Consider the following 14,195-nt stretch of genomic DNA (forward strand, 5'->3'; position numbering starts at 1 on the left):
TTGGTGGTTGGCGGAGCATGCTGGGAGATGTAGTCTCGAAGCATCCAGCGAATTGAAACGCCCCACTAAAATTAGGCAACCTCTCCGCTGGGAGGTGCATGCTGGGAGATGCAGTCCCGAAGCATCCGACGAATTGAAACGCCCCACTAAGAGGAGGGCACCTGTCGCGGTGTATGCTGGGAGATGTAGTCCCGCGAATTGAAGGGCCTCACTGGGATGAGCCAACGTCTCCTCGGGGCGGTGCATGCTGGGAGATGTAGCCCCGAAGCATCCAGCCAATTGAAGCGCCCTACTAAAATTAGGTAATCTCTCCGCGGGGCGGTGCATGCTGGGAGATGTAGTCCCGAAGCATCCGACGAATTGAAACGCCCCGCTAGGAGGATGAAACCTGTCGCGGTGCATGCTGGGAGATGTAGTCCCGAAGCCTCAAGCGAATTGAAGAGCCCCACTAAGATGGGCAACCTCGGAGCATGCTGGGAGATGTAGTTGCGGGAAAGCGCCTCTCCACTGGGTCTGAGCGCCGGGTTCTCCTGTCGCCGGCTGAGGGGGCGCTGTGGCGCCGTTGTTTACTATGCTGCTGCTGCCGGCGGCGGCGTCCCGCTCTCCCCCCTCCCATTCTTGCGAGAGCAGCGGCGGCCAATGGGCGCCCGGATCTGGCGAGGCGCGGGCGGAGGGAGGCACCGGCGGCGCGGGCGGGGGCGTTGACGGGCGAAGGCCTGGTGCGGCTCTCCGCGTTCGCAATGAAGGAAGACAAGGAGAACGCGCGGCCGAAGGAGAAGCGGGGGGCTCCCGTCACCCCGACCGGCGGCGTGGGAGCAGCGGCGGTGGCAGCGGACGCCAAGGCGGGAGGCGAACCGGACAGGCTGGAGCGTCCGAAGGACAAGAAAGAGATCCTGAGCAAGGTGCGCGCAGCAGAGAAGCTCCCCGCGCGGGGCCCGTGGGGGTCGGGGTCCCCCGGCAGGTGCGGCGCCTTTCCCTTGGGCTGGGCTGGACTCGGCGGGGCCAAAAGCGCCTTGCTGCGCATCGTAGCCCCGTGGCGTCAGCCTTCCTCTTGCTCGTGGGGTGACAGTCCAAGCGCAAAAAATATTCCCGTACGGTTTCCCCCAGCAGTGCGTGGAGAACTAGTCTCCTCGCCTCTCTTGACGCGATGGTTTTTTCTCCTTAATCCGCAGGTTGGGGGTGGGGGAGAGAGAGAAAGTGCGGGGACACTTTTAAGTCGCAAGGTTTCAAAAGACGGGTGCGCGTGCGTGCGTTATTCCCCATTGCCCTACCATCGCATAAACTCTGCTGACGGCCACCACTGTCACCTGCAGCCTGAAATGTCTGTGTGGGTATCTGTACCCCGAGAGACGATGGAGCGCCTTGGGTGAAGTCAAAGTGCTGCATTTAGCACCTGCCTGGGTCACTGCAAGCCTGGGCATTGTTGAGCAATAGAGGTCCGGGGCTTCACCGCTGACTCGCCGGTCCAAAGGAAAGCAGAGCAAGACGTTTGGCTGCAGAAGTTGTCGGAAGGAGGCGTACAACCCCACTCCAGATTTGTGCAGGGTCTTAGCCTTTTCTTCTTCCGAAGATCTCCCACAAGGCAGAGGAGGTTTGGGATCTGGGTTTTCCTGCTCCTTCTTAGCCCCACCTGCCCCTTGCTTCCTTCTACAGAATGTGCAGAGACTGCCTTCTTGACCATTGGATCCACTATTGGTCTCACCTGCCAAATCTGCTGGCGCTTGTCTTCGTAAACAGGGGAAGTCCCAAACTCACCTAGGGTTTGCTCTCACCTGGTTTAGCTGGCCTATACCAGAAGTGGTCGAGAACAGGGGTTTTCTTTTCAGTTCTGCTCATTGTATAAACTGGTCTCAAATTGCACCATTTTTTAATCTCTGTTTTGATAAAACTCTCTTATTAGGGAATACTCACATTCTGGTCACCAAAGAGCATTATTACTTGCCATGCATTACTATTCAGTAAATAATTGGTGTGCAAAAATGTCTTTCAGTTGTAACAAACATGATGCAACAGACTGGTTGATTACGTAGGAAGCTGTCTTGTACTGATTAACGTTATTGACCTATCTGTCTTCTCTGTGCTGACTGGCAAGTTGGCTCCACCAGTATGTCGGATAAGATTACCTTTTCCATACCTACCTGGGGATGCTGGGGATTAAACATGGAACCTTTTGTGTACAAAGCATATAGTCTAGTGGATCTTTGTGTGTGTGTGTGTGTGTGTGTGTGTGTGTTGGGGTATATACAAGTGTGGATCAAAAAAACTATAGCAATGGAAAAACATCAGACTGTTGTAGGACAGGTCAGCATTTTTTCTTTACTTTACATGATGGAATTCATTACACAGAGATTTACATGCCAGAAGAGCACGGGCTGCAGAGAAGCTGGTTTATTATGAAACTGTGGTAGAAATGTGACTCTATCTAAGGTGTTTTCCTTTGTTTTGAAATACCTTGATTGTCAAACTTAATCCGGTCCGGGAAAACGTTCAACTCCCAGAATGGTTCGAAAACCAAGGCATGGCTTCCAATTGGCCACAGGAACTTCCTGCACTCAATCAGAAGCCGTGTTGGACATTTGGCTTCCAAAGAACGTTCACAAACAGGAACACTCACTTCTAGGTTTGCAGCGTTCAGGAGCCGATTTGTTCGACAGCTAAGTGGTTTGACAACCTAGGTACCACTCTATGATGGAACCTTGCTTTTTTAAAAGAAAAAAATATTGTATAATACACCTAGTTTTTGTAAACAACTGCAACTTTTTCTTTAAGGTAGTGATTCGACGCCTGCCTCCCAGCTTGACCAAGGAACAGCTTGAAGAACATCTCCAACCTTTGCCTGAACATGACTATTTTGAATTCTTTGCTAATGACTCCAGGTAAAAGGAACTATAAACATTTGGCTGTGCTTCATGTAACAATGTCATGTCATAAATGTCTTTCTGTTTTACATCCGTCTGTGTTGTGTATATTTACAATCATCACTCAGCGACGTTTCCTTATACATTGCCATTTTCTGTCCTTCTGCAGTTTGTACCCTCACATGTTTTCCAGAGCATACATCAACTTTAAAAACCAAGAAGACATTGTTCTGTTCAGGGATCGCTTTGATGGTTATGTTTTTGTTGATCACAAAGGCAAGTAAGCCTAAAACTTGGTTCTGTATATCATATCTGCTTTAAAACATGTTGGCATACATTTATACCGTAACTAAACTGTAATTCTGGAAAACCCATGCATTTATTATTTGAGTCAAGATTTCAAAGGACAGCTTATAGCCCAATTCAGTGCATTATAATGTGGTAGTAGGTACCTTTGATTTTAGTGCAGTTCATCTCAAAATAATCTTTCTTGGACTGTTGTTTTAACAGCCTATTCCTAAGCACACTTTCTTGAAAGTAAATTGCATGAGCAGCAATTGGACATGCTTCTGAATTAGTACACTTAGGATTCTAGTGTGCATCAATAATGGGGAACCTGTGGCGTTCCAGATGTTGTTAGACAACAATTCCCAGACCCCTGATAATTGGTCATCTCTGCTTCAGTTTATGGGTGTTAGAGTCCAACAACATCTGGGGAGGCTCACAGTACCCTGTCCGTTGTCTAAATCCTATCTTCCACTGCACTGAGGATCTACCTTAATCTGCTAATTAGGGATAGCTGCTGCTTTGCATAAGCAGATGGCTTTGGGTGTGGTGAAGAAGCACAGTTTGTGCCACATTTGTGTAGTGGATCCAGAGAGACCCAAACCCTTTTTATGGATTTGTAATGCACACATAATTTCTGGTAATAATAACTTTAATTGTACAGTACTGACATGCAAAACAGAGTTCATTAGCTCTGCGTGGTATGGGATGCTGCTTTAGCATTCTCTACTAGAGCAACAGTAGCTGAAATGGCACTCTAGAATAATAGAATGATATTATTTTGATTGCTTACCCTTCTTCATACTGCCAATTTCCCCCCTCTACTGTTTCTGATAGAATATTCTTATGTAAGTGTTTGCTTTTGAATGACCAAACAAGTAGCTTTCATATGATTAAAAAAATACGATCCAATTTGCCAGTTCATAAAATGTATCTGAACTATTTTATAGCTTCAGGGCCAGTTCACTTGTTTTCCCTGGTGAGCAGGATGTAAACCATAGTATTGGTTTGGGTAGCAATGGAGGTATTTTCTCCAATTGGCTGCTGTTGCAGGAGGCCTGGACAGACAGCTCATGTCTGGCAAGAAATGAGTTTTGTGAATCTCGTGTCTCAAAACATTATCTTGATTGTGGGGTTTCTTGGTTTTGAGATATAGTGCCCCCCCCACAAAATAAAGGTTTTTCCATTCTTAACATTTTTGTCGTTGTCTTTAATATTTTTACATATGAACAGGTCTAGAATATCCTGCCGTAGTGGAATTTGCACCGTTTCAAAAAGCTGCCAAAAAGAAGAGTAAGAAAAAGGATGCCAAAGCTGGAACCATTGAAGATGGTGAGTAGTAGCAGTCGCTGCTGTCATTAGATGAAAATACTTCCAATGTAGGGTTTCATTCACTTCCATGGTTGTTGTATTTTACAGGTTGTTGTATTTTACAGGTAGATAGAAACAGTGCTGTAGAAACAACATACTTTATTCAAAAGTAGAGCATATATCTAACATGGCAGCTGGAGGTCTTGTTTCTATTAGCTTTACATGTTATGTATCATTTTTAAGTGCATATATTTATGGTTCTTACCCTTTGGTTCCTCATCAGATCCAGAATATAAGAAGTTTTTGGAAAACTATAGTGCTGATGATGAAAAATTAACATCCACCCCTGAGACATTGCTGGAGGAAATAGAAGCAAGAAACAAAGAATTAATAGGTATAAAAAGTATTGTTACGCAGCATATAGTTGCAGAACATAGCGCGGCAGCGCCTAATCTTTGGAACTCCCTGCCTATTGAGACCAATCAGGCACTTTCACTGCTCCCTTTTCAGCACCTGCTAAAAATACTGTTGTTTAGACAAGCCTACCTAGAGGATTAGAAAGCTGAGGTAGTTTTAATATGTTTTAGTATTTTAACTTTTGTATGCTTTGAAGTATGGTTGTGATTTTTTCATTCTTTACTGTTTTACCTTTAAAAAAATCAATTACTATTTTTGAAATAGTACAGTGGTACCTTGGGTTACATACGCTTCAGGTTACAGACTCTGCTAACCCTGAAACATTACCTCGGGTTAAGAACTTTGCTTCAGGATGAGAACAGAAATCGTGTGGCGGCGGCGCAGTGGTAGCATGAGGCCCCATTAGCTAAAGTGGTGCTTCAGGTTAAGAACAGTTTCAGGTTAAGAACAGACCTCCAGAACGAATACAGTAGTACCTCGGGTTAAGAACTTAATTCGTTCCGGAGGTCCGTTCTTAACCTGAAACTGTTCTTAACCTGAGGTACCACTTTAGCTAATGGGGCCTCCGCTGCCGCCACGGTGCGATTTCTGTTCTCATCCTGAAGCAAAGTTCTTTACCCAAGGTACTATTTCTGGGTTAGCGGAGTCTAACCTGAAGCGTCTCTAACCTGAGGTACCACTGTAGTGAGGGAAGATCTTAATTTAGTTAGATACATGAAGATGGACAGCATTTTTATCTCCCCATACGGAAACACCAGAAAAGAATTGTTGTCTCAGCATAACTATATGTATTTGTACTACATTTTGATGAGTTTTGGTTATACATAATTTCAGTTTTGTTTGGTAACTTAAAATTTTCATATGAATATTCTTCTTGCATTATTTCCACAAATAAAATGTGTTGAAATAAATACAAAAGTGCTTTCTTTTCCATTCTTTAGCAAAAAAAACAACTCCTCTGTTGAACTTCTTGAAGAATAAACAGGTAACAATTATTTCAGAACAGCCTGCTTAATTATGTTGGCATTTTTGAATATTTGAATGCTGTCCAATAGCCTGTTATTTGATCTTGTTATGTGTACTTCGGCATTTCCAGCTTTCTTTGGAAGAGGCTACCAGGGTGAAATGAATGTATTAAAATCATTATTCCCACAGGTGTCCTAATGCAGCATCTCTGAATTTTGCATAATTTCAGAATATATGTTTTGGGTTAAAGGTAATTGCTCAAATTAATTTTGTTAAATAGCAGTCAGCAGACCATTAAAACATAGCAATTGACAATTAGACTTGATTACATTCATGAAAATATTAATACAGCTGGAAAACACAGAACTGAAATTCTAGAATGAATATATGTGTATAGTGGGAAGCGCATGGCATGGGAATTTGTAGAAACCCAAAAATGCTGCGTTCTTTAAAAAAAAAAGGATAGTGAGATTTGTAAATTTGGACCCATCATGCCAAAAATTGGGGCAAGGTAACACCAACGTCATGATTTGGTCTGCCATCTTGAATCAAAATGGCAGCCGGCATCCAAGCATTGATGATGACTGCCAGCTCCAGAACCCTCGAGCCATGTTTGGTGAAACTTATGAAGAACAGGAAGCGGCAGACAAACCACTTTCCAAAATATATAGTAGATATAATATATGTACATTAGGTAATCATAAGGCGTCTAATAAAAATATTCAAAAACTTTACCAATTGTTCTTTAACAATTGGTTACACTGGAACAATTGTAACTGTGAAGCAAAGTGATCTTTAGAGACGCAGAGGGGCAAGTGGGGGTGGGGGTGGGGCGACTTTGTAATAGGATCTACTGGGTCTTTCCTAGCCCCTTGATGAAAACTGCAATAGAAAAAGATATGCAATACAGACTCCACCTCAGCATTGTTACAGGGGCAGCATTTGTTGTTCTTCAGCATTTTAATATAGAATTGTAGAGTTGGAAGGGACACCAAGGGTTAATCAGGCCAACCCGCTGCAATGCAAGAATCTCAACACGTGGTCCCCCATCTAATTTGAAACCATACTAGACCCTGCTTAGCAAATGAGCTAGCAGTTTTATTGCCATCTAATAAATTCAAGGGAAGAACATTAAACCTTGCCAGAGAGAAATACTTCCTAGGTTTAAGGATTATTAACCAACCCAAGTATGGCGTTGCATCTTTACAAAGGTTCATAGTAACCCCAGTGACTATGGGGAACAGAGTACCCTTGCAGCTCGTTGAAGCTCCTGGAGATCTTTATCTAAAACCCTCTGTTAAAAAAATTATTTGACATCCTTAGATCCATGATTAATAGGTAGGAAAGCGATAGGTTATGTTGACGGGTAAAGGTCATCATAGCCTGACAAATGTAATGATTGTTATTACAGTGCTCAAATAAATCTTAATTCTATTTGTGAGCTTATAACTTCTTAATCCATATACAGAACTGTTCCTACTGCTATATTCCATTAGCCAATTAGATAGCTTAGTTGGTTAGAGCGTGGTGCTGATAACGCCAAGGTTGCAGGTTCAATCCTTGTATGGGACAGCTGCATATTCCTGCATTGCAGGGGGTTGGACTAGATGATCCCCAGGGTGCCTTCCAGCTCTACGATTCTATGATTTACCACCCATTCACTCAGTTTGGAGCTTTTGGAGCAGTTTATGGTGCAAAATCTCTCCTGTCCCACCATAAAGTCTTGGCTATAGTCTCACTGCATCTTTTTCCCCCTTTTACAGCGGCTTAGAGAAGAAAAACGAGAGGAGAGGAGGAGGAGAGAACTGGAGAGGAAAAGACAACGAGAAGAAGAAAGAAGAAAATGGAAAGAGGAAGAAAGAAGGAAAAGGAAAGAAGCCGAAAAAACAAAGAAAGTGGAGCGATGCCCAGAAAAAGAAAGGGACAAATCAAAGGATGAACCAAAGATTAAGGTATGCTTTCATTCCTGTAGGATGCATTGGCCATATGTTGCTTTCATATGTACACTCATGAAATACGAGAGTAATTTCTGCATTTGGCTTTGTATAAAGCGTGCTCTTTTTTTGCATGCACACAGTTATTGGAGGTTGCAATCCTATGCATGCTTGGGACTAAGTTATACAGACTTAGATTAAAGTATTATAGAATAGTACTCAGTTCTGCACAGCATGTGTTTTGAAGGCACTCTATAAACAAACAGTGGTGACAAGTTCTTATTTATTGCACTAGAAGCTAGCTGTAGAAATCTCTTGAGAATAAAATGCAGAACGTAGAATAAGGCCATAATCCTATACCATTAAGCTTGAGAGTAAACACCACTGGACTCAGTGGGATGTGTGCTCAGAAGTATTGGATTGCATTGGGATTTTTTTTTTTTAAGCAAAGTTCTGGTAACTGATAAGAAACAGTGAATCATGGAAATAGCTAGTTACGTAATGCTAATATCTTTACTCTTGTATTATGTACCACGTACCCCCTTGCCTTTCAGGGCAGACCAGCATCCTAGCGCAGTTAGCAGCAGAATTAACTTAGTAAGGAAAACTAAATTTGTTCTCTTCCTAGCTACTTAAGAAGCCAGAAAAAGATGAAAGAGACTTTGAAAAGAAAGAAAAGGCCAAGAAACCGGAGAAAGAGAGTCTGAGGGAGGAAAAGGCAGCAAGTGCAACCAGCGGGATGCCAGCCAGGCGCTCCGATGGGGAGGCTAAGGAGGAGAAGTCCAAAAAGTTAGTGCTTTCATTTCAGTACATATCCTTATTTCTCAGAATATGATTATTAATTAGGCTGCCTTGTACCAGATCTGCTTTTAAATTATATAGTTGACTAGTGTTCCAGATTAGAACTGTGGATGGACCACTTTTTGGTCTTTCCAGTCTTTCTCGCAGTTCCAAATGGCTGAAGAGCAGGTGGTCAGTTATGCAGCTCAGTTAGGGTCCCTTCGCATATTAGAATTTAATTATTTTTAAGTACGCTTCTCTAGCGAAGTGTTACAAATGCTAGAGAACTAGGATTGACTGCTGTTGAATTTAAGTTCAGCTGCAAAGCTGGGTTTGTTGCCGCACGAAGCGTGAGAAACAGCCTTGAGAATTTCTGATTTAGTAAATAGCCTTGTGTTATCTTTGGCTGTGGTTTTCAAGGAATGTACAGTAGCTGATCTTGTATAAAGTTCCCAGGATGCTCTCTTTTCAGGGCATCGTTTTAGTGTCTGCATGGCAATATAGTGGTGATAGGCTTTCATTTTACTGTCTTCTCTCCGGATTGAATCTCCCAAGTCTCTTTTCATACAGATTGGAAGATGACTGTGGAAAAGACTATAGAGAAAGAGAGAGAGAATATGACCGAGACAGAGAGTATGAGAGAATGCAAAGGGAAAGAGACAAACTCCGACGCCAAGAAGAAGAGAGAAGGAGGCAGAAAGAGCGCTTCGAGAAAGAGAAGGTCTTTAGAAGGAAGGAGGAAGATGTGAAAAGGGAAAGAGACTCATTGCGAGAGAAAGGGAAGAGAGCTGAATTGGCAGAGTACATGGGCAATGCAGAGAAATCTGAGAAAGCAACCAAAGAGGACAAAAAAGAAGATATGGCTAAGAGAGATCGCATTAGAAACAAGGTGCTGATTGGTTCTGTAATAAAATCATTGTTCTTTGTTAGGCTGTGGGTGTGTGCAGCTCTTTATTATAGACACAGAATGTTAAAAAAATATGACCCCATCTAAGGACATTACAAAATAAGGTTTATTTGTAGTACAACTTATTTCCCACTGGGAATGCATAGGATTGCAATTACAGGATTGTAGAAATGATTGGCTTGCTTATCTAGTAAGTGACATTTATCTTCTGCTCTTTTTTTGCAAGAAGTTCAGGAGTAGCGTCTGTGGAGCTATCCCATATATTCCCCTTAACCAAAAGCCCTGGAACTTCAAGGCAGAGGAGTGGGGTGGCAGCACGGGGATTGGACCTATATCTCTGTTCCAGGTCTTGTACTCTTTCACTATTATGCATCACAGCTTTATGTATTCTTAATTTAAGGATCGCCCAGCCATGCAGCTTTACCAGCCAGGAGCTCGGAACCGGAGTCGTTTGTCAGGCTATGATGAAAGCTCTGCAAAATCACCCGATCAAGGAGTGGATAAGAAGCAGGAGTGCGAGACCAGTAACACAAAAGAAGAGTGACAAGTGTTGTGCTTCCTCACTGACCTAGCAGCCAAAGAGCATTAACTTTGTAGTCCAAAAGTGCCTTGTAGAAAAGAGGAGGGAATAAAGGGGGAACAGTACTTTTGGATGTATCTGGTTTCAGGTCCTCGTTGCAGATTTGGGACTCGGGCTTGGGCGTCCTCAATACATTTTCAGTTGTGGGAGGTAGTGGCAGCAAAACCACAAGGGGGAGAAAACTTCCATCTCTCAAGAGTGGAAAGGCCTTGTCACCCTAAAATAGGACGAGTGGTTGCCCAGAATGAGTGCTGTCTTTCAGATAAAAGCCACGAACCAGTATTTGCACTTAACATACAGCCATGTTGGAGCCTCATGTTTGTTCAAGTGTTAAATTGTCTTCTACCACTGTGCTGTGTGGAGTGTGGTCTTCTGACCTGTTTCATTAACTGGAGGTAGGGTGGGAAGGTCCAACGTAATCTTGGTACTGAAGACATCTTTTTGTCTGGTGTGCTGCTTGTAACCGACTGCAAAATGAATTTTCAGAACAAGGCGTGGATGCTAATATTTTTCTTTGTTCTTTCACTTAACATTTGTATAGCTTGAAAGGAAATGAACTTCGCCATAGGAAACGTGTTGTTGTTTTTTACACATGTCTTCTAATGTCCAGATATAGATGTATATTGAAGGTAGCTGCATAGTCCTCAACAGTCCCTGCATTCGACCTTCTTTTGTTTCCTGGTATCTCATAGGAAAAATGATCCGTCTTAATAGTGCACTGTTTTTACCGAAGCTGTAGAGCATCTGGCAACCCAGGAAAGTTTTGCTAAGAGTTGTACCTCCTCTTTGTGGCAGTACCCTATTTGATACTTAATAAAACTCTATGAAGTAGCATTTAAAATTGCTTGTTACTATTTTTTATGTAATTATTTAGCATCTTTGTGTCTTTGAAATTTTATCATGTCCAAGATCATATGAGGGTGGGCTTCAATAATCTTTCAATATTTATTTTTTTAAAATATAAAAATGAAAAGAGATCTTCCACCTGGTTGCTGCAGCAGTGTGTAGAGGGTTAAATTCCCCCTTGATCCTACCATTTATGATCCTATTAATCATCTGCCCATCCACCCAGCTGACTGCAACTATAAATTTTAAAAGGCTGCATGTCAGTTGTTTTTCATTTATGAAGAATGGCTTCCTATGAGGCATCTCAAAGTGATTTACAATACATATGAAGATACTACCTACAACTTGAACTTGGCTGGTTACTTGCCAATTTTAATTCAAACTCAAACCTTTATTGGCATATAGACAAAATTCTGAAAGGTTTAGTACAATCACATCACTCAGCAAAATCTGCACCTAACATTAAAAACACTGTTGTATAATATTCACGAATCCTCATTGCATGTTGCAGGAACCTGCCTATCTCCATCTTATCCCCACCCTGGGTAAACATTAGGAAGGCTACCTTACACTCATCTGACTGCCACTCCTGCTAACAGCCAACTGATTAAAGAACTTGGATCGAATTGTCTAAACACAAGAGGCAATGCAAAAGAACATGCACAACTGATTCGGGCACAATGTTTCTGTGAATGGTATGGGTTGGTTTGGGTTGGTTGGGTGGTGGAGATAAGTTGCCATTGGCTCATCTCCAGACTTGCACAGATGCTATTCCTGATTTGGCTACCAAATAAGCAGTACATTAGGAGTCTAATGGGATTCCTATCTGTTTAATTTTGTTCTCAATCCTCCTTAACCATCCTGACGATTGTTATTCAGCTAACATGGCCACAAGAAGACTATTAGGTTCAGATCTGTAATGCAGCTACAAACAAAACTTAAATGCTAGCATCATCATCATCATTTATTATTTGTACCCCGCCCATCTGGCTGGGTTTCCCCAGCCACTCTGGGTGGCTTCCACAAAGACCAAAAGTACACTAAGATCACACATTAAAAACCTCCCTGAAGAGGGCTGCCTTAAGATGTCTTCTGAATGTCAGGTAGTTGTTTATATCTTTGACATCTGATGGAAGGGCGTTCCACAGGGCGGGCGCCACTACCAAGAAGGCCCTCTGCCTGGTTCCCTGTAGCTTTGCTTCTCACAATGAGGGAACCGCTAGAAGGCCCTTGGCGCTGGACCTCAGCGTCCAGGCAGAATGATAGGGGTGGAGATGCTCCTTCAGGTCTACTGGGCCGAGGCCGTTTAGGGCTTTAAAGGTCAACACCAACACTTTGAATTGTGCTCGGAAAAGTACTAGGAGCCAATGTAGGTCTTTCAAGACCAGTGTTATGTGGTCTTGGCGGCCACCCCCAGTCACCAGTCTAGCTGCCACATTCTGGATTAGTTGTAGTTTCCGAGTCACGTTCAAAGGTAGTCCCACATAGAGCGCATTGCAGTAGTCCAAGCAGGAGATAACTAGAGCATGCACCACTCTAGCGAGACAGTCCGTGGGCAGGTAGGGTCTTAGCCTGCCTGCCAGGTGGAGCTGGTAGACAGCTGCCCTGGACACAGAATTAACTTGCGCCTCCATGGACAGCTGTGAGTCCAAAATGACTCCCAGGCTGCGCACCTGGTCCTTCAGGGACACAGTTACCCCATTCAGGACTAGGGAGTCCTCCACACCAGCCCGCCCCCTGACCCCCCAAAACAGTACTTCTGTCTTGTCAGGATTCAACCTCAATCCATTAGCCGCCATCTATCCTCCAACCGCCTCCAGGCACTCACAGGACCTTCAGTGCCTTCACTGGTTCTGATTTGAAAGAGAGGTAGACCTGGGTATCATAGCAGCCATGCTTTAATTTCTAAAAGTCTTTGGTTTATTTCTAGACAAAGAATAGCGGGGGGGGGGGATTTCAGAGGAAAACTGATTGAAGACTTTCAGTAGCCTGGTTGTTGAAGGCGTTTATTCAAACTGGGATCCATGCAGTTGTTGTGTTGAACAGTAGTTGAGGGCGTTGAATACCCTCAGGGCTGCTGGAACATACTGGTTCCCTTTGGAATAATGGAAATGAGTGATCACTGACACACTACTTTTTGCAGCATTAATAGCAAATTCTCTGCAGGTTACCCAGCCAGCCTTATAATGGATATAAATGCCCAGGTATTTAAATCACTTAACTTGCTCAATGGTATTTCCTCTTATCAGTTGTTTATACGCCATGACTTTGTGAAGACCCATGTTTTTTGACTTCTCGAAACTTAGAGTTTATTACACTTGCAATGCTGCAAAAAGTAGAGCAATTAGCATTTTAGACCTATTTGTAAGTGTGAAAGTACCAATGCATCAAACATGGACGACCCTGTTAGAGGCAGCTCCACAGTTTATCTTGGTTTTTGTTAGTTAGTATTTTAACACTTAGTATTTTTTTTGTTAGTTAGTATTTTAGCACTTAGTATTTTTTTTGTTAGTTAGTATTTTAGAAGACATCAAGAAGAGGTGGCAAGAATACACAGAGGAATTATACCAGAAAGATATGGATGGCTCATACACCCCAGGTAGTGTGGTTGCTGACCTTGAGCCAGACATCCTGGAAAGTGAAGTCAAATGGGCCTTAGAAAGCACTGCAAATAACAAGGCCAGTGGAAGTGATGGTGTTCCAACTGAACTACTTAAAATTTTAAAAGATGATGCTGTTAAGGTGCTATACTCAATATGCCAGCAAGTTTGGAAAACTCAGCAGTGGCCAGAGGATTGGAGAAAATCAGTCTACATCCCAATCCCAAAGAAGGGCAGTGCCAAAGAATGCTCCAACTACCGCACAATTGCACTCATTTCACACGCTAGCAAGGTTATGCTTAAAATTCTACAAGGAAGGCTCAAGCAGTATGTGGACCGAGAACTCCCAGAAGTGCAAGCTGGATTTAGAAGAGGCGGAGGAACCAGAGAGCAAATTGCAAACATGCGCTGGATTATGGAGAAAGCTAGAGAGTTCCAGAAAGACATCTACTTCTGCTTCATTGACTATGCAAAAGCCTTTGACTGGGTCGACCACAGCAAACTATTATGGCAAACTATTATAGAAATGGGAGTGCCTGATCACCTCATCTGTCTCCTGATAAATCTCTATGTGGGACAAGAAGCTACAGTTAGAATGGATATGGAACAACTGATTGGTTCAAAATTGGGAAAGGAGTACGACAAGGCTGTATATTGTCTCCCTGCTTATTTAACTTATATGCAGAATTCATCATGCGAAAGGCTGGGCTG

The 14,195-nt window shown here is 43.1% G+C and overlaps 1 protein-coding gene and 1 long non-coding RNA gene across 2 annotated transcripts in view; one reads left to right on the forward strand and one right to left on the reverse strand.

Moving 5' to 3' along the window:
• The first annotated feature begins 556 nt into the window (after positions 1 to 556).
• Positions 557 to 10,879, forward strand: UPF3B (UPF3B regulator of nonsense mediated mRNA decay). The gene is given in 11 exon segments (XM_081897636.1): positions 557 to 604; positions 606 to 902; positions 2,770 to 2,876; positions 3,028 to 3,134; positions 4,377 to 4,475; positions 4,738 to 4,848; positions 5,813 to 5,856; positions 7,601 to 7,789; positions 8,400 to 8,560; positions 9,122 to 9,440; positions 9,859 to 10,879. Coding segments are annotated over 11 exon segments (1,611 nt in total). The 5' UTR covers positions 557 to 571; the 3' UTR covers positions 10,003 to 10,879.
• LOC309362195 overlaps positions 7,725 to 14,195 on the reverse strand; it is a 67,283-nt gene continuing 60,812 nt past the window's right edge. Inside the window, exon 2 of the long non-coding RNA XR_014164864.1 lies at positions 7,725 to 8,261. This is a non-coding gene — a long non-coding RNA (uncharacterized lncRNA). The remainder of the gene's footprint in view (positions 8,262 to 14,195) is intronic.

Source organism: Podarcis melisellensis (assembly GCF_964234715.1).
Source record: "Podarcis melisellensis genome assembly, chromosome: Z".
Taxonomy (NCBI): Eukaryota; Metazoa; Chordata; class Lepidosauria; order Squamata; family Lacertidae; genus Podarcis; species Podarcis melisellensis.